The sequence below is a fragment of the Notothenia rossii genome (genome assembly GCF_949606895.1).
Source record: "Notothenia rossii genome assembly, chromosome: 4".
NCBI lineage: Eukaryota > Metazoa > Chordata > Actinopteri > Perciformes > Nototheniidae > Notothenia > Notothenia rossii.
The window spans coordinates 36,383,794-36,405,316 of NC_136902.1; the positions used below are offsets into that span (position 1 = coordinate 36,383,794).

A 21,523-nucleotide genomic window follows, 5' to 3' on the forward strand; every position below is an offset into this window, starting at 1 on the left:
GTTATGTAACCGCAGTCTGCTGCTTGCTAGTTCATGGACGTCCATAAGAGAGAGACACATGTGTCCCTGTTGATGTGTGTTGTCTTTAATAAACAATGGCGGGAAGACGCCTAACTGAGGAATACATCTGTCTCCGAAATTTCCTGGGATCATTACAATATATATACCGTAAAAAAAAAACTCGTCTTATTCTGAAAACCGGAAGATGTTACACGCCAGTAAAGACTCGCCGACTTCATTTTTACCGTAAAACTCGTAATACGGGCGAACTTTCAATTTTGGGACGGCTCACTTGACCAAGAGAAACGGAGCGTAGGCTCACTTGACCGCAGTGAGATGTTCTGTGGTCGTCATGGCAACGAACCACGCCAGGGAGTCTCCACACGCTGCGTTTCACTCCGGCTCTCATCATGAGGCGTGTACACACTCAGGGGATGAATGGAGGTGTGTGCAGTGCTGTCCACACGAGGCGTTATAACAGCGCTCATGGGTTTATTATGACTGTGTGTAGGAGGCGTATCTCGGACAGAGGAATGCCGCGAGCTCTGCAGGTTATTAACCGAGGTTAAAACGGGCAGGCTTCTGCAGCGAGCCCTGCTGTCTACTTAATCAACAGATTAGTGGCAGCCGGCTTAATTAGCGAGCTCTGCAGGTTATTAACCGATAGGTTAAAACCAGCAGGCTTCTTGCAGCGAGACCTGGCGCCGTGGCGCTGCGGGCCCTACCGCTGGGGGCACTCAGCCTGGAATACTGCTCATTCTTCCGTTCTGGCTTCTCTGTGATGCCATTGCCCTCGCCGCCACTGTGAGGCGAAAGGGCTGCGAGGAAGCCTCCACACGCTGCGTTTCACTCCGACTCTCATCATGAGGCGCGTACACGCTCAGGGGATGGATGGAGGTGTGTGCAGTGCTGCCCACATGAGGCGTTATAACGGCGCTCATGGGTTTATTAAGGCCGTGTGTACGAGGCGTATTTCGGACAGAGGAATGCCGCGAGCTCTGCAGGTTATTAACCGAGGTTAAAACGGGCAGGCTTCTGCAGCGAGCCCTGCTGGTAATCAACAGATTAGTGGCAGCCGGCTTAATTAGCGAGCTCTGCAGTTAATTAACCGATAGGTTAAAACCAGCAGGCTTCTGTAGCGAGCCCTGGCGCCGTGGCGCTGCGGGCGCTTCCGCTGGGGGCACTCAGCCTGGAATACTGTTCATTCCCCCGTTCTGGCTTCTCTGTGATGTGCTGTAATGGTCGTCATGGTGACGAGCCACGCCATTGCCCTCGCCGCCGCTGCCCGTGAGGCGAAAGGGCTGCGAGGAAACCTCCACACGCTGCGTTTCACTCCGGCTGTCATCATGAGGCGTGTACACGCTCAGGGGATGAGTGGAGGTGTGTGCAGTGCTGTCCCCATGAGGCGTTATACCGGCGCTCATGGGTTATTATGACCGTATGTAGGAGGCGTATCTCCGACAGGGGAATGCCGCGAGCTCTGCAGGTTTATTAACCGATAGGTTAAAACCAGCAGGCTTCTGCAGGGAGCCCTGCTGTCTACTTAATCAACAGATTAGTGGCAGCCGGCTTAATTACCGGCTCCGCTTCCTCGGACCAGGAGCGGGGAAGCTTCACTCCCCTTTGACTCGCCGCCGGGAGACCCTGTCTCTGGGGTGGCGGGGGAGCGGAGACGTGGGACGGAGCCCCTGCAGCCGCCGGGGCGGTTGCTGTGGGCGTCTCTCCGCTTGCGGCCTCCTGTGGCCGGCGCGGACGCCGCGACTGCTGCGGGCGTTGGTGCCGCTGTGGCAGATCAGCCAACTGGAGCCAGCTGTACATGCTGGCGAATGCCGTCCACCTGTTCCGCGGCCGTCTTCATGAACTGGGGTCCGAACAGCCCTTCTGGGCTGATTGGAGTGTCCAGTAGCACTTTTCTGGCCGTCTCCGTAACAGACGCCGCCGCGCTGTGGTGACGGAGAGGGGGAAAGCATGTTCGGCCGCCAAGCTGGCACCCTGCTCCGACTCTGTCTCCCCCGCCCGGGGGAGAGGAGGGAGGGGAGAACCGAACGGTGAACCGTGGAGGGAGGCGGGGCATTGCCCTCGCCGCCGCTGCCCGTGAGGCGAAAGGGCTGCGAGGAAACCTCCACACGCTGCGTTTCACTCCGGCTGTCATCATGAGGCGTGTACACGCTCAGGGGATGAGTGGAGGTGTGTGCAGTGCTATCCACATGAGGCGTTATACCGGCGCTCATGGGTTATGACCGTGTGTAGGAGGCGTATCTCGGACAGAGGAATGCCGCGAGCTCTGCAGGTTTATTAACTGATAGGTTAAAACCAGCAGGCTTCTGCAGGGAGCCCTGCTGCCTACTTAATCAACGGATTAGTGGCAGCCGGCTTAATTACCGGCTCCGCTTCCTCGGAGGCTCTCGCGGAGCCGACCAGGAGCGGGGGAGCCTCACTCCCATTTGACTCGCCGCCGGGAGACCCTGTCTCCGGGGTGGCGGGGGAGCGGAGACGTGGGACGGAGCCCCTGCAGCCGCCGGGGCGGTTGCTGTGGGCGTCTCTCCGCTTGCGGCCTCCTGTGGCCGGCGCTGTGGCAGCTCAGCCGACTTGAGCCAGCTGTACATGCTGGCGAATGCCGTCCACCTGTTCCGCGGCCGTCTTCATGAACTGGGGTCCGAACAGCCCGTCCGGGCTGATTGGAGCGTCCAGTAGCACTTTTCTGGCCGTCTCCGTAACAGACGCCGCCGCGCTGTGGTGACGGAGAGGGGGAAAGCATGTTCGGCCGCCAAGCTGGCACCCTGCTCAGACTCTGTCTCCCCCGTCCGGGGGAGAGGAGGGAGGGGAGAACCGAACGGTGAACCGTGGAGGGAGGCGGGGCAGGAGTTGCTTCGGACTCCTGCCCGGCACTCTGCCCCAGGGACACGAGGCCCCGTCCGCGGGCTCATAAGCCTGGACGGGCCAATCGTCCTCCTCGGCCACAGCAGCAAGAGTGTCCGCTCTCCGCTTCCTGTCGCCCGAGGGGAGACGAGCACAGTGCATGCTACCTGCTGGTTTAGAGCCGCGTACGCGTGCTCTGACCCCCGGCAGGATTCGCATACTGCTTTTATCTCTGCAGGTCATAACTCATTACGAACCCAGAGCCACATGAGGGACAACCACGGACGCAGTTGTTGCTCATGATGATTCTCAATTGCTGTGCTTCAGTAACTGTGCTGGTTTGCTGAAAAAAAGAGGGAGCAGATTGCTGGGCCACCTTCCTATTTATACCGGAAGGAGGCCCGAGGGTGGGGCCCACCTTGCGGGTGGGCGTGGACTACAAGTGTTTCAGTGCTGCGCAGGGGCGCAGGGGGATTACCCAATAGCGATAGCCTTAGAGGGCGAAGCCATATACGAAATAGAACGTGGAGATAACTTCTCGTGCAAACGCTTTAGTAAAGCGTGCGCACGAGTTACTAAAGCGTGCGCACGTGTTAATAAAGCGTGGCCTCGTTTTGTGTGTGTGTGTGTGTGTGTGTGTGTGTGTGTGTGTGTGTGTGTGTGTGTGTGTGTGTGTGTGTGTGTGTGTGTGTGTGTGTGTGTGTGTGTGTGGTGTGCGCGCATTTGTTTATGATAGTATCGTTCGTTCCGGTGCACTCCGGCAGGACTATAGCACATCAAGATTAAGACTAAACGAATTTCTTTCACTTGGATTTGTGTAAATTACTGTTCGTGGTAATTTGAAAACGAATGCCGGTGGTGTCGGAAACACACCGAACACGCACACACAGAGCGGAGCTGAGCACAAACACACTCACACAGGGCCGGCCCGTAGCACTGGCGTTATAGATGTTTGCCTAGGGCGCCAGATCTGGGGAGGCGCTGCGCTGGTAGAAAAAAATGTTTGACCGTTGGTGCTCATCCTAATTTTCGGCCTTGATGTAACAACATTCATAATTAAGGAAATGTAACACCCTTTTTTGTCCCCGGTTACGCTTTTCATTTGCCCTTTACGATGGGCGCTGTAAGTGATGAAAATGGGGGATGTTGGCTTATCTGGCGCCCGCAGCTCACAGCCAAAGTGCAAGTGAGCTTGGGAGCGAATGAGGGAGAGAGGGAGGGTGCACCGGTACCGGCGCTGTTGTTATTAGAATCTGGTGCAAGCTGCTCTAACGGATATTAGAAGAAGATGTTTCTACAATAATGTGGAGGGAGAGTCCTCTCCAGTCAGACTGAGAGGCTGGTAACTACAGCTCAGTGAGGTAAAGGACTGAGTGTTTAGATAGTTAACTTTAGTCTAAGTTATCTCAATGGGTCTCAAACGGTTTGGTCACAATTTATGTAAACAAATATTTCCAAGGCACTCCTTTATAATTATTGGGATAAAACAGGTTTGAAATCATTTCAATGTATACTATAGGACATTAAACTGGAGAGATTAAAAAAAATGCACGAATAAATAAATGTTAATAAGTCAAATAAGATATGAATGAACAACAAAATAAAATAAGTTACTAAGTTAATAAGTTGGCTATGGTAGGTTATTGGTTATGTTTACATACTTATTTTATTAATAAAATGTAAACCAATCTTTTTCATATGGGTGTTTAGATTTGTACCCCCCTAGATCTAGTAGCAATTCTGCTTAAAGTGCACCAGATTGAAGCATTTTACTTTAAAGGTCACATGTCATGGCCATTTCCACTGATCATAATTCCATTGTTGAGGTCTACTAAAATAGAAAACTACTGTGCAATTTTCAAAACTCACATTGGTTTCGCATACAGCATCTCTGTAAAGTATGTGTATTCAGCAGTATCCACTTTCTCCACTAAACGGCTCACTGCAGCTCCTCCCTCCCCCCCCCCCCCCCCCCCCCTCCGTGATTTCCTTGTTTAGTCATACACAGCCAAACACAGCCAAACTCAACCTGAACACACACAAAGTCACAGCCGAAATAAAACAATAAGTGTGGCTTGATATTGAGTAAGAAAAAGGTTTATAGATTGATAAACGCTGTGAGAAAGGGTCTGCAGAGAGAATTTCGCGCGATCCCAACTGTCTTTTATCAGCCTGCAGCACGGAGCAGAAATCAGCAGGGCTTCCTGCACTTAGTGTGTGTGCGGATTGGTCAATTTGGACCAATCAGCGGGGGCTTAACGTAACGGCTCCACGGATTGGCCCATTTAGTTCCGGGTACGTACCCGGAAGAATCAAATGGATGATGACGTCATGATGACGTTTCACCAACGTTTTGGGGAGGTATTTTCTGTTTTAGAGTTTTACTCGCTACAGGGTGTACTTTGAGGGTTTTGACTCTGCACACCGTTTACATGCAGAAAAACCTTCATAACACACAAGGGGACGGGTAATAACCGGAAAAGCATGACATGTGACCTTTAAAATGTTAAAAAAATCTTCCCGGGGGGGCTTACCTCCGGACCCCCCTAGAGGATGTGACGTCCACCCCCCATTCTATTGTGTATTCCTTGGATACTCTATTGATCTTTATCTTTTCTATTGTACGATTCTCTGGCTGGGGCGCCAACTCAAATCTCGCCTAGGGCTGCAAATTGTCTAGAGCCAGCCCTTTACGTGCGCGCGCACGCACGCAGGCAGGCAGGCAGGCAGGCAGGCAGGCAGGCAGGCAGGCAGGCAGGCAGGCAGGCAGGCAGGCAGGCAGGCAGGCAGGCACGCAACATTTGACCAATCACAAACATGGAGACGCGTGCTTACAGCGCAGTGTCATACTTCATGAATGAATAGTGTAAATAGCAAATCCTGCTTCGTAGTACAGGCCACTGGTGCCGCAGAGAAGGAGGTTTTCCTTCTATAAAACAGCTGTGGGCAGCAGATACTGTGAGTCACGGACAGGAATCCCTCAATTTAAATAAAACGAGGCCACGCTTTATTAACTCGTGCGCACGCTTTTCGTGCCCACGCTTTATTAACTTGTGCGAACGAGAAAGTAAAGCAATGAACCCTCCAGGGCTCCGGTAAGTGATAAGAAAATATATATTACTCTTTTTTCAACATTCTAAATTAATGAAGATTCCCTATTTCTGGACTGACCTTCATTACATGATTAATGTTGATATTGGTAAAAAGGGTTAGAAAAATACTGTTCTTCTTTCTAAATGGCTCTAAAATCATCCAGAAGTTGCCAGGATACAACATCAAATTATTTTTAAGTAGAATCAGGTTCATTGACTGTATAATCAGTTGCTGATTTGCAAACATCCAGACAGATAGTCAGATAAGGAAGTTTGTTGTTAAAAGTTTCTAGTTATATGATACGTTTGGTAACAACATGTTATTACGATTAACTTCATCTTTTAATGTCTAACTGATCAGTTTTCTTGATGTCATATTCTTTTTATTAATGAACAATACAATAATTTAACCTATGTTGTTTCCTGTAGAGATGCAGCCGTATGGAACAAGGTTAAGGTCCAGAGACTTCTCCTGCCAGATAGAGTCCATCACCACCAGCGTCTAAACAGGAAGACACAGTCAGGTGTCACTTCATCCAAAGGCAAAACATTAACATCCTAAAACAACTTCAATTATTGTTAACCTGAAGGACCAGCATGTCCTGTCTGAGGTCGTCCCCCTGTTTGAAGATTATTCCGACAGGTGTAGGGGAACTGGGAGACGGCATGGGAGAAAACTCCAGCCACAGCGGCTTCTTCTTAGAGGCCATCACCTTACATTTATCCAGCTGGAGGAGAGGAATACCAAGAAAACTGGTTTATTTCTGGTGAGACAGGTCACAGGGTTTGGATTTGAGTAATTCTTTTTTTTAATAATTATTAGGGTAATTTAATATGACTAATTTCTTCACATTCTGACTACTGTACGTCAGAGTAGCTGCTGATAAAACATAAGAAAATATAGTGCCGATATTGATACTTAAGCCTGGGCAGGTGGAAGAATAGAGATGGATGGTTGGGGAGAGCAAAGTGAGAGGCAGCAGAGATAGGAGAAGACAAACAGAGAGATGAGAGAAAGGAGATAAAAAAATAAATGGATGTGATGGAAAATGAACTGAAAAAGTTTGTTTTACTTTCGACTCAAAGGTCAAACTCTCTTATTTATGTGGACACTGTGTGTGTGTGTTCTTAAACATGTACTAAAGAGCTGACTATGTTAATTATGGCATTGAAAACATCCACAGAAGATGAAGCCAGACAAAAATCATCAATATCATTCATATTCAACACACTCTCTCAATGAGTACACAAACATATGCAAAGCTTACCAGGATCCTTCCAGCTTTGATGCGGGGTCATAGGGCAGCAAGAACTCATTTGGCAGATTGGAGTTCCTAAGAAGCTCTTGAAGTCTGAGGGGAGCTTCAAAAAATGAAAACACAGAGACACAACTTTAAATGAATGCACCAAATAAGCTATATTTATTTTATATACATAAACCTGGATCTTATCAATTTAAAATGCATAGGCTTTATTTAAATCGAATACATAAGCCTGGTACTAATGTATTTTAAACACATTGGATGTATTGATAATAAGGTTGTAGACGTAGTTATTATGTGTTTGCAATGCATAGAGTTTATCAGTCAATGTATGTAAGAACTATGTAATCCAAATGGATGGAAATGTTATGTGCAATTCAAATATATACATCTCTATATTAGTGCCAAATATTCTGATTGAATGTTCTGGCTTTTATAATATATATAAATAATCACTTACTGTCACTTTCATTCAACATCACTTAACAAATGTAAATCTGCTAATGAGATGTTTATGGGAAGTGTAACTGATGTTGTGTCTCTATTTGCTTTATTCTGTACTTACATGTGTCATGATTTTGTGTTTTTTTGTTTCCTGTTTTATTTTGAAATGCATATTCTCCATAAGCCTCATCCCAATACCCCTCCTCGACTCCTCTCTTCCCCTCCTCGGGACTTGACCCGGAAATTGATCAAGACACGCGATGTTGAAGGACGTCCCAATAGCTGAAATGCACACGGAGGAGTCGAGGAGGGGTGAGGGAGGAGGGATGCGGGAGGAGACGAAAGGGAGGATACACGCGAGCAGACTACGTGGAAATGTTTTCACTACTCGCGTATAAAAGCCCCGCCCCCACCTTCACAGCTGGTCCATTTCAACAGAGGAAAACTGTCAACTGGAAGATGAGTGGAAAAGCGTCACATAAATGTATAAGTGCTCACAGCTCCGTGGGAATTATTATGTGCAATTCATATCTAAAAGGCTTTCACATTACTATAATTATATTTGTATTTAAATGTAGGCTATTTACACCAAAACGGAACACAAAAGCAGGACCAACCATCATACATTGAATTCCTTGACTAACAAGAGAAAGATTCATTCATTTAAATAAATATTTAACAACAAATGGGCCGGTTCTAAAGGGTTATTCAGTTAAGCCCGATGAGAGCGGATACAGCTGTGCACATGTCATCATTAACAGACGTCGTTTAAAAGTGACGTTTGAGTGAACGAGGACAACCCAATTAATACCTGAGGGCTCTTCTGTCCTTGCGTCACCTCCTCGTGTCTCTCGCTCGCATCTTACGGAGGCGGAGCTAAGATGCAAGGAAGGGACGCGAGTGAGGGAAAGGAGGAGTCGAGGAGGGGTATTGGGATGAGGCTATAGAGGTTTCTGAATACTCAAATTTCCCCTCCTTGACTCCTTTCCTCGACTCCCATCCTCGAGATTGGTGCCGCCCACAGGAGATGCGAGCGGAGGACTGAGGAGGGGAACCGAGGAGAGAGGAGTTCAAGCAGCAGGCGGTTAGAGAAATGAGAACTCCTCTCCTCTGAGCGGTCCTTTTAAAGAGACGTCCATTAATTATGACAGGAGGCACAGCAGCCTTCTGTCTGATGGACAGATGCGTTCATGACGACTTCGACTTATATATTTATTTTTAAATCATTCACAGTGCGGTATAATGAGACAATAACAGGCTACAGATGCGGACATATACACATACATATATTTATATAAATATATACAATTTCAGAACGTACGTAACGTAACACAATCAGAGACTGGATATATCCCCCCCCCTCTTTGGTCGCTGAAATCGGGAATTGAAATTACGGGCCAAAAGTTGTTCAAGTATTAAAAGTAAGCATGACACCAAACCAACTGAGACCCGTCTGTCCGCCGCATCTACGCACTGTACCTACCCCACACACACACACACACACACACACACACACACACACACACACACACACACACACACACACACACACACACACACACACACACACACACACACACACACACACACACACACACACACACACACACACACACACCTCTGCTTTCTGCACGGACCTCACAGCTGTTCTCACTGTAAACATCGCGTTGCCGTTCAAGCAGTTACTAAAATAATATCCAAGGAATGCATGCAGAGCTGTCATTGGCTGAGATAACTCCGGCCGTGCGTAACGCCTCCACCGTTCCCGGAAATGCATCCGCGGAGGAGCCGTGGAGGACCCATCAGGGGCCGTTTCTCAATCTCGAGGATTCTGGCTTCCAAGCCAATATTTCAAGGATGCTACGTCATCGAGTGCCGCCGAAGGACTGTTCCAATCTCCAGCATACTTGGAATTCCACCGAGGCCGCGTCCTTGGTTTGGGGGTAATTTCGAGGCTGCATATGGGTAGACTTCGCGTCCTTCAAATCCCCACAATGCTTTGCGCACGGACCAATTTAAAAAACCCTTGCGGAGAATGGCTGAACCGACGCAGCACACATTTAAATGTAAGTACGTAGTCACGTAGAACATGTGTTGGTAAAAATGTTACTTTGTTATCACCAAAAATGTGTTCCGTGAAAGTATTGCAAGTTCATAATTAGATAGACATCGTGAGGTATTTATTTTCGGTACAGTTTATGTTGAAACCGTTAGAGAGAGTGGCACACTTGTTAGCCTGTTCCATTCTTCTTCGTTTTCCGAAGCTGTGGCTTGGAAGCATACTTGCTTCGTTTCTGAAGGAAGTGACTTGGAAGTACGCGACTACCAAGCCAGCATCCTCGCGATTGAGAAACACCCAGTGTCTCCTCGGTTAGAGCTCCTCCTGAGAGCCTCTTTGATGCTCGATGCTCGGTCCTCGAAGTGCATTTAGAGAAATGAGATTCAGACGTAAAGACTTCCTTCAAAATGGCGAGCTGAAATTATTTTCCGGGTCACTACCGGAGGACCGAGGAGTCGAGGAGTCGAGGAGGGGAAATGTGAGTATTGAGAAACCTCTCTTGTGTCTTGTTCTGTTGTACTTCCTGGGTTTTCCTGCCTGTGCGTGACAGATTGTGTTCACCGGCTGCCCCTGTGTCCCACCTCCCGTATGTACTGTATATAGGCCTGTCTTCCCTTGTGATCTTGTCAGTTTGTGGTCTTGTTTCCCGTCTATAGTCCTGTCTGTTTTCCCCGAGATCCTGTGTACTGTAGGTCAGTGTATGTTTTGGTCATTGGATTATCTTTTCACAAATGGATATTCAAAAAAAAAAACGACTGGATATTTGATTTTGGTTTTAAAATTGAGAACCAAAATTGAAATATAAGGCATTTTTCTTTATCATGGTGAAAAAGGGATTGACTAAACTTAAAAAACGGGATGATTTTAATTTTCTATTTCTCAAAACAAAAAATAAAATCACTAGAAAACAGAAACAAAAAAACTACCGTTTTTTCATATTCTGCTACCGGAAGTTACCTTACAAAATAAGAGCGCAGACGAAACTCACGGAAGTGATTTGAAAACAAAAGCACTCGTAGGCTATGATAAAATCTCACTTTGAATCACGACAGTATCCTGTTGAAGGAACTGTGGTTATTATAAACAAGGGGAATTTAGCAATCACATTAAAAACGGCCAAGACACACTTTGAGCCCAGAAAATGAATGTTATTAAGGGCTGTAAATATAATAGGACTATTTCTAAAATGGACAACATTGTTAGGAGATTTCAACTGATTCTGCACTGCGGTCAACTCAGCCGTCTGGGTGACCAGATGTCCCGCTTTGTGCGTTATTGCACAGCATTTTCACGACTTTTGGTGCGTCCCGCAAATTGAGACGATGTCCCGCATATTTAATTTTGATTGGCTAAAAACGCTTTTCTAAAATCTGATTTATGACATGAATCAGATGCGGAGAAAGGCCGGCTCGGTTCGCTGACGGCCGGCCACATTGTCCCAAACAAACATACTCTAGAGCAGAAGTGGCTTGATTTTGTTCTCAGAACAAAATCAAGCCACTTCTGCTAAGTTTGATGAGGGAATTCTTTTTTATTGCCATTAGTTCTTCGTGAGATTGATTGGACTCAGTAGGCCTACTGCTGAAACTACCCCCACAAGTACTATGAAGTACTTACTGTGTACTTTTCCAGTAATCCTCTGTCAATGTCCCCTCCCGAGTACAAGAATGCATGTTTTTCTTTTAATAAGCGTTAGAAAACATTTCTTCCTGAGACTGATATTGTTGAACAGAGTATTTTTAAGAGGATGGTAGACATGATATCAGCAATACTTCCAGTCAGTACTCCGGCAGCAGCATTTTTACACCTTGGAAAGTCTTTAGAGTCTGGCCTGGATAGCTGGTCACAAATATCCTTCAGCACACTGACACACTCTGTCACTCTGGTTGCCCTCTTATGATGCTGCTGTCTTTTAATATATAACTATTTCTCAGCCGCTAATTTGTTCCTCGCAGATTCTTCAGTCTCATCAGCCTCATCCTTCTATCAGTCCCAGTCAACGCCTCTTGCACACTTCCAGTGTCTGACTCCATATGATATTGTCCTGATGCTGTAAGGGTGATGCCCCATGATCACAAAATGTGTGCCAAGGACCTCATATTATGTCTGTCATTAATGTTACATCACCCATTATAACAATTTTCTTTCCTTTTTTCTCTTTTCCTTTTCCTGCACCATTTGAAAGCTTAAAAAAAAAGGCATTTTTGTTGTATGAGTTTGGAGAAATTACACAATCAATGGCCCAGAATTGTACTTTATAAACTATGAATCTTGTGGTGCTTGAAAAAATACACACTGGCTAAGCCGGCCAGGATATATGCCTTTTTTGGAGCCCTTTTTTGTAATATTTATTAAAATGTCACTAGTTATTTAAACAAACCCCTATCTGAGGATAATACAAGCAACCATAAAACGCCCTTTATCTAGAGAGCCGTTGAAGCCCATGAAGAATGTATCCTTCCACAAATCTTTTCATCTGCTGTATTAATAAAGCTACCACTCGTTTTCAAATTCAAGTTAAGGCACTATCTGTGCAGAACATTACAAATATTCTTAATTTGCAGCATTTTATTTTAAAAGTGTTCAGAAAGACTGCATCAAATATGCTATATATCTATATAATATCAATATTGTTATTAACTTCAACCTTGGTTTCTGTTTTCTAGTGATTTTATTTTTTGTTTTGAGAAGTAGAAAATGAAAATCATCCCGTTTTTTAAGTTTAGTAAATTCATTTTTGACCATGATAAAGGGTCATTGTATGATTTGGTCATTGGATTTTCTTTTCACAAATGGATATTCAAAAACGACTGGATATTTGATTTTCGTTTTCAAATTGAAAAACCGAAATTGAAATACAAGGCATTTTTCTTTATCATGGTCAAAAATTGATTTACTAAACTTAAGAAATGGGATGATTTTCATTTTCTACTTCTCAAAACAAAAAATAAAATCACTATAAACAAAAACAAACCCCCCCCCCCCCCCCCCCCCCCCCCCCACCCCCACCCGTGTTTTCATATTCTGCTACCGGAAGTTGTCTTTCAAAATAAGAGCGCAGATGAGGACGGTCAATCCTTGTATCTACGGTCCACTTGTTTACACAACGAAAACAGCCAATACACATATTGAGCCCAGAAAATGAATGTTATTAAGGGCTGTTTTTCTGCCAATAGTTCTTCGTGACATCGATCCTGATGGATTCAGTAGGCTAGTAGTGAAACTACTCCCACAACAAGTACTATGAAGTACTTACTGTGTACTTTTTGAGTAATCTTTTGTCAATGTCCCCTCCTGAGATCAAGAATGCATGTTTCTCTGCTATTTTGAATCAGCGTTAAAACACCTTTCTTCATGAGACTGATATTGTTGGACAGAGTATTTTAAGAGAATGGTAGACATAATATCAGCAATACTTCCAGTCAGTAGTCCGGCAGCAGGATTTTTAACCCTTGGAAAGTCTTGCCCGCTATTTAAATTGACTTTGATTGAAGTTAATAACAATATTGATATTATATGCAGTCTTTCTGAACACTTTTCAAATAAAATACTGCAAATTAAGAATATTTTTAAATGTTCTGCACAGATAGTCCCTTCACTTACAGCAGATTTGTGGAAGGATAAATTCTTCATCGGCTTCAATGGCTCTCTAGATAAAGGGCGTTTTATGGTTGCTTGTATTATCCTCAGATAGTGGTTTGTTTAAATAACTAGTGACATTTTAATAAATATTGAAAAAAAGGGCTCCAAAAAAGGCATATATAACCTGGCCGGGCTAGCCAGTGTGTATTTTTTCAAGCACCACAAGATTCATAGTTTATAAAGTACAATTCTGGGCCATTGATTGTGTCATTTCTCCAAACACATACAGTAACAATCCCCGTTTTGAAGCCTTAAAATGGCCCAGGAAAAGGACTTTACATTGTATTATACCTAAAGACAGGACTATGCAGTTAAGAGAAGAGAAAAAAGGAAAGAAAATTGTTATAATGGGTGATGTAACATTAATGACAGATATAATATGTGGTCTATAGCCGCGTTCACACCGGAGTACTTTTCCCACTTTAGTTCCGATATAGTTCCGAAATGTCGCGTTCACACCAAAAAGAGCCGGAACTAAAATGAGTTCATGAGAACCTTTTTACCCCCTTTTCCGTCCCTGCTAGAGAGCAGGGACTCTCATGCGGCTCTCTTGTGATAAAAGAGCTATATTTCTGATTGGCTGGGCGGATTGCAAACCACGCCCCGTAAAACTCAAAAAGTGTTGTGAAGCCCCCATTTTATTAGCATTATTTGCATTAGCATTAGCCCAGCGCAGAAACGCAGAGAGACTAACTTATGGCAACACAAAATAAATCATGGGAGCGGTGGAGATGAGGAGGTGTCGGCGTTCTGGCGATTTACTCGGAAGGCTTCAGTAGAAGCTGCTGGGAGTCCCAGAAGCTTCCACTGAAGCCAGTCCCCAACAACCGGGGACTTCCGGCCGGGGATTTTGGGCGGCAGTATACACCGTGAAGTTGTTTGCGGCCTGCCAGTAAACCCAAAGCAGAAGAAGAAGTGACGTCAGCGGCTTCATTTGCCTAATCCACCCCCAGGGACTTATTCCGGTGTGAACGCAATCTCTACTTAGTTCATCAGAACTAAAGAGTTCTGATGAACTAAGTAAAGAGTTCTGATGAACTAAGTTCTCATGAACCTTTGTGGGAAAAGTACTGCGGTGTGAATGCGCCTCTTGGCACTCAGACTTTAGAGGGGTCATTTTGTGATCATGGGGCATCACCCTTACAGCATCAGGACAATATCATATGGAGTCATACACTGGAAGTGTGCTGGAGGCGTTGACTGGGACTGATGGAAGGATGAGGCTGAAGAATCTGCGAGGAACGAATTAGCGGCTGAGAAATAGTTATATATTAAAAGACAGCAGCATCATAAGAGGGCAACCATGTGACAGAGTGTGTCACTTTGCTGAAGGATAGTTGAGACCAGCTATCCAGGCCAGACTCTAAAGACTTTCCAAGGTATAAAAATGCTGCTGCTGGAGTACTGACTGGAAGTATTGCTAATATCATGTCTACCATCCTCTTAACAATATCAGTCTCAGGAACAAATGTTTTTTAACGCTGATTAAAACGCACGCACCCACGCACGCACGCACGCACGCACGCACGCACACACACACACACACACACACACACACACACACACACACACACACACAAACACACACACACACACACACACACACACACACACACACACACACACACATGGGCTCAGAACAGTCTCATAATACACACATACACAGAAGGATTCACACTTGTATTTCATGATCCACAAAAGGATTCACACTTGTATTTCCGGATCCACACTTGTGTTTTTCAATGCACACACAAATGTGTTCTGTTTCATATGTAAATAAAAACGAAATACAGAAAAAAGTTGTACATGTTTTTGATCCTCACATATTTGTTTTGCGTTTAAAACATCTGCACCTGCAAACACAAACCGCTTTCTGTGCACGGATCGCTGTGCATTCGTGTGTGGGTTTTTTGAGACTCCCCTGACTGTCAGCCGATTCGTACTTGTAATTTTTTCTATCTAGGGCCAATCAGATGTCTCCTCAATTCTAAGCCAATCACATGAGCACGCCCCACGAGGGTAGATTTCTTGCGTTCATGACGTAGCGCTTCATGTACGCATCTTGCGCTGTCCGGAGCTGACAGGTCCATGGAGCCTGCCTGCAGGCGCTAATCTCAGGACACCTCCACTCTCAGTACAGAGCCTTTATATTATTAAGGTACAGCGCCACTTTCCGAACCATTGATGAATGCTTGTGTACACAAAAACGGGAGCAAAACTGTTTTAAATGTTTGTTTCCTGTATGGCGAATATAGCTGCTTTATTTATGTCTGTATGAAGTTATTGTGAGTGTGGAGGGAGCAGCTACAGGTTAGTTTAGGCCAGTGGTTCCCAAACTTTTTCTGTCAGGCCCCCCCTTTGGTGAAAAAAACCCCCTAGAGTTAAACCCTAACCCTAACCCTAACATGTCACCCATTGAGCATGTTTGGGATGCTCTGGATCGGCGTATACGACAGCGTGTTCCAGTTCCTGCCAATATCCAGCAACTTCGCACAGCCATTGAAGAGGAGTGGACCAACATTCCACAGGCCACAATCAACAACCTGATCAACTCTATAAAAAGGAGACGGGTGACATGTTAGGGTTAGGGTTTAACCCTAGGGTTTTCGGACCCCCCCAGACCCCCCCAATAAAGCAAAACTGCATGTTTCAGAGTGGCCTTTTATTGTGGCCAGTCTAAGGCACACCTGTGCAATAATCATGCTGTCTAATCAGCATCTTGATATGCCACACCTGTGAGGTGGGATGGATTATCTCGGCAAAGGAGAAGTGCTCACTATCACAGATTTTTTTCAGATTTGTGAACAATATTTGAGAGAAATGGTTATTTTGTGTATATAGAAAATGTTTCAGATCTTTGAGTTCATCTCATGAGAAATGGGAGCAAAAACCAAAGGGTTGCATTTATATTTTTGTTCAGTGTATATAATATCAATATTGTTATTAACTTCAATCAAAGTAAATTTAAATAGCGGGTAAGAATTTCCAAGGGTTAAAAATCGTGCTGCCGGACTACTTACTGGAAGTATTGCTGATATCATGTCTACCATATCCTCTTAAAATACTCTCTCCAACAATATCAGTCTTAATGAAGAAAGGTGTTTTAACGCTGATTCAAAATAGCAGAGAAACATGCATTCTTGATCTCAGGAGGGGACATTGACAGAGGATTACTCAAAAAGTACACAGTAAGTACTTCATAGTACTTGTTGTGGGAGTAGTTTCACTACTAGCCTACTGAGTCCAACAGGATCGATCTCACGAACAACTATTGGAAGAAAAAATGATAACAAACTCGAGAGACGGCTGAGTGACCGCAGTGCAGAATCGCTGTATAGTTTAAATCTCCTAACAATGTTGTCCATTTTAGACATTGGCCTATTATATTTACAGCCCTTAACAACATTCATTTTCTAGGCTCAATATGTGTCTTGGCTGTTTTCGTTGTGAAAACATGTGGACCGTAGAAACACGAATTGACCGTCTTCATCTGCGCTCTTATTTTGAAAGACAACTTTCGGTAAAAGAATATGAAAAAACGGGGGGTTTTTTTGTTTCTGTTTTCTAGTGATTTTATTTTTTGTTTTGAGAAGTAGAAAATTAAAATCATCCCGTTTTTTAAGTTTAGTAAATAAATTTTTGAGCATGATAAAGAAAAACGCCTTGTATTTCAATTTTGGTTTTTCAATTTGAAAAAGGAAATTAAATATCCAGTCGTTTTTTGTTTTTGAATATCCATTTGTGAAAAGAAAATCCAATGACCAAAACATACACTGACCATAAAGAAAAAATCTGTGTATCTACCGTCCAATTCTTTTTCTTTATTAAACACGTAAACGGAAGAGCGTCTGAGAGGCCTTTTTGCTTTTTCCTTTTTACCTTACTAAATGGTCTAATGGTCATTGAAGCGACGGGCGGGAAGAATCTCACGGAAGAGATTTCAAAACAAAAGCCCTGGTTTGCTTGGAACGGTGATAATATTATAAACAAGGGGAAACAAGGTGAATTTAGCGATCACAGCAAAAACGGCCAAGACACATATTGAGCCCAGAAAACGAATGTTATTAAGGGCTGTAAATATAATAGGCCTATGTCTAAAATGGTTGTTGTTCGGAGATTTAAACTATACAGCGATTCTGCACTGCTGTCACTCAGCCGTCTCTCGAGTTTGTTTTTTCAAATCAGCTGCTTTTTATTATTCCTGCTATATTTGACGAGTGATACAAATATTTGTTACCACAAGTTCGTAAGGAAACTGACACTGTTGGACTCGGTTCTAGTTTGACTTCTACCGGAAATAAAATGAAGTACTTTTACTATGTAGGCTACTTTGTGAGTAATCCTCTGTCAAAGTCCCCTACATAATGCATGTTTTTCTGCTATCTTTGATGAATGATAAAAATAGAATTTTACCATTAGTTATTAATGAAATTGATACTGTTTGACTTTGTATTAGTTGGCCTACTACTAACAATACATTGAAGTACTTTTACTGTGTATTTTTTTAGAAATCCTCTGTCAAAGTCCCCTGCTGAGAACAAAATCAAGCCACTTCTGCTAAGTTTAATGAGGGAATTCTTTTTTGTTGCCATTAGTTCTTCGTGAGATCGATCCTGTTGGACTCAGTACTAGTGAAACTACCCCCACAAGTAGCTACTATGAAGTACTTACTGTGTACTTTTCCAGTACTCCTCTGTCAATGTGCCCTTCTGAGTACAAGAATGCATGTTTCTCTGCTATTTTGAATAAGCGTTAAAAAAAAACTTTCTTCCTGAGACTTATATTGTTGGACAGAGTATTTTAAGAGGATATGGTGGACATGATATCAGCAACACTTCCAGTCAGTACTCCAGCAGCAGCATTTTTACACCTTGGAAAGTCTTTAGAGTCTGGCCTGGATGGCTGGTCTATCCTACAAAACAATGTTATATTAATCCTCTGTTGGCGGCAGATTTTCCGAGGCTGCATCTGTTGTTAGTAGATAGATAAATGTCTGTTAGGCTTTTCTTACGTGAGAGGACGCTGGCGTTGCTTGTTCGCCGCTTCTCCGTCTGCGTTTTAACTTTTCTTGCCTTGTAAAAAGTGTTCGTTTAGACTGCTGGATCATATATAGCCTACTGTTCTGTCACAACTGTGTGATGATCGCATTGTTCAGTTTTTTCATCTGGCTACTGTTAGAAATTAAAATCAATGTTTTGATGGTATAATGTAGCTTAAACATACCGTCAGTTTAAACGCTCTTTTATACTGAAAAACCCGAAATTCTTGTGCACAAGCAGTTGGGCTTTTATTCTGAAAATCCTTCATCTACGGTTAGCATGTAGCATGTGGCTAATATACGATTTCCTAAAGAGGTGAATTGAGAAGCGAAATGACTTGGTGTGGTGAAAACCGAAACCTACTGATTTAACACTACAACGATAGATGTCGAGATACTACCATGTTGAATATTAAATGAAAGTACAGTTTGTTTGAATACATTGTTGTTTACAGACGAGAGTAGCATGTGGCAACATCCGGAATGACCGGAAACCAAACGAGCCGAGAAGTATTGTTTAGAGTATTGATTACAGCGTTTAGAATGTGTTAAATGAAAAGTGATGAAAGAGAATATGAGGAGAAACGGCGTGTTAAGCATATATTGAATGTGAAAAGAACCTATCCTCTGTTTAAATACAATAACGGACATTGGAGACGAGGTGAGCCGGCTGGCGGGGAGGAGCCAGCAGAGGATATATATAGCAGCGCCGGAGGAGAGATCCGCTGTCTTCTTCTTGCTCAGGAGAACCAGATCACAGCTGTTTTCTGCCGGAACAATATTCTGTCTGTAACACTACCGCGCCTTTTTTTAATTAAAGTATCCCATTTGAATCTTTTCAGAGACTCCATTTAGTCTCATTTTAAAGCTTCTCTCCTGGACGCGAGAATAAAGAACATATTTAACAATTGGCGAGCTAGCCAGGATCTCGCAACACCGGGAGAGACTACAGCAGGCTGCTTGCTGGACCCGCTGGCATCCGTTCAACACACAGAGCTCAAATCAACTAGGTAAGGAGAAACCTGTTATATCGAATTCTTCAATAGTTAATGTAGGACAATGTTAGTTCTGTGTGTTTGACGGCGGCCAGCGGATCCTGAAAATAGCTGTGCAATTTAAGTTAAAACAAGCCTAAATTGATACATATTAGTATCATACCACGTGGCGTTGCTTTGTTACAGGCAGGGTGAGTTCAATTTCTTTTTTTCTATTTAACCCTGCATGCTATTCGTTTGTCTGTTAGTACATGTCGGCTAGAGGCCAATCACTATATGTGTCTTTTGTTGCGTTTTACGTTTTACGTGAATGGTTTTAGGCCATTAAGCAGTCGGGACTGCTTGAGGCAAAGACACAGCCAAAGTTTGAAGCTAAGGTTATTGGAGTGAGTGTTTTGTGTAACAACAGCGTGAGGCTGTTTTTAAAAAAAGTCCTTTTTCAAGGAAAAGGCCTGAGGAGTTTGAAGCTTTCAGTGGTTACTCTATTTCTGTTTTTCAAGACATTGCGTTGTGGATTACGGCAGGAAGTGCGACATTCGTGCGTTAGATAGACGATATTCTTCTGATTGTGTTTGCTTAGCGTCCTATTTGTCCCATAAATAGCGTGTTTAAACAGAAGAGATGACCATACTGGCTCTTAAAGTCAAAACATTTACGTACATGGGTAGAGGGCTATGACGTAAGGGTATGAGGCCCATTTAAACAGACTCTTAAAGTAAAAACATTTACGTACATGGGTAGAGGGCTATGACGTAAGGGTATGAGGCCCATTTAAACAGACTCTTAAAGTAAAAACATTTACGTACATGGGTAAAGGGCTATGACGTAAGGGTATGAGGCCCATTTATCATTGTAAACTAAATAGTAATGTTATTTTAAACTACAGTGTTGTGTGTTGAATTTACTAGACAAAATATCACCTCACCAATTTCAACTCCAGGTGTTTTCTCAAATCCCTTTGTTCTTCAGGTCAAAGGTTGGAAAACCAGTTGCCATCTTGTCTTGACCTCATGTTCACGGTGAGCCACACGGCAGTCACCATTTCATGAAATGCTAATTGAAGTACTCTGTTTGCTTTAACACACTGAGGCTAGGCATTCCATCTTCTAAAGAACATCATACTTCTTGTTAGAGTTAGAACTATTGGAAGTACTTCTGCTGGTAAATGTGTATTGGCGGTTTTGTGAATATTCTTCTTTGCAAATGTGTTTTGGCGGTTATGTGCTCTGTTGTTTAACCATAGTGTAAATTCCTATTTTAAAGATATTTTTGAGGAAACTAAGTTTCTCCTTGTTAAAAACGAGTCAGTTTTGAAACAGCTATTCCCTAGTGGATTAAGCTGGAATTTAAAATTGCGCACTCTGGTGGTAGTACAGAATTATTACCCAAATAGCGGAAACACCATAACATTGTGAATTTGAACCAAATTCATATTTCAAAGTCAAAACCATACACGGTACAACTTTATTTTAACATTTCATATTTTAATTTTGCATATTTTTTATATATTAATTAACTTTATTAATATTTTACCTTAAACTTAAAAAAAAAAAAAAAATCTATAAAAATAATAAAACCTTGAGCAAGAAAAAAAAAAAAAAAAAAAAAAGTTAAAGTTCGGACGAACAGCAACGAAGGTGCTAGTCAGAAGATTAGTGCTTCATCTTTGATAAGTTCATAAATAATTAGAGAACATGTCACCAAAACAAACTAAGTTGAGACTAGAGGGCCAGGCTCAACTGCAGATATCAAGGAAAGGGTAAAAATCAGATCCGATGCTTTAACAGTTTCAAGTAAAAGACAGAGGACATGGATCAAAGCCGGACAACCCTCTTGGTATGGACCTGTAAACATTGCTATGAACAGAGCTGAAAAAAGAAGCTATGGTTGCAAGTCTGGTATTCCATCTGGAAGATGCCAGCCAAGGATTGACAAACAGCTTACATGTGGAAGAACTCGGCAGAATAATGAAAAAGGAACTCAACAGAGGAATGGAAGAGAGACGAAAGGCAGTTGAAGCCCATAATGACATTATTGAAGAGAGACGAAAGGCAGTTGAAGCCCATAATGACATTGTTGCAGATAGACAACGGAGAGAACAAGAAGAACGAAGAACCGGTGCATATACCTCC

General features: G+C 43.5%; 1 protein-coding gene across 1 annotated transcript in view; it reads right to left on the minus strand.

Moving 5' to 3' along the window:
* LOC307035726 (phosphatidylinositol 4,5-bisphosphate 3-kinase catalytic subunit gamma isoform) overlaps positions 1 to 21,523 on the minus strand; it is an 81,170-nt gene that overhangs the window by 14,921 nt on the left and 44,726 nt on the right. Inside the window, 4 exon segments of the mRNA XM_079675377.1 lie at positions 6,363 to 6,453; positions 6,536 to 6,679; positions 7,220 to 7,242; positions 7,245 to 7,313. Coding sequence (XP_079531503.1) covers positions 6,363 to 6,453; positions 6,536 to 6,679; positions 7,220 to 7,242; positions 7,245 to 7,313 — 327 coding nt within the window.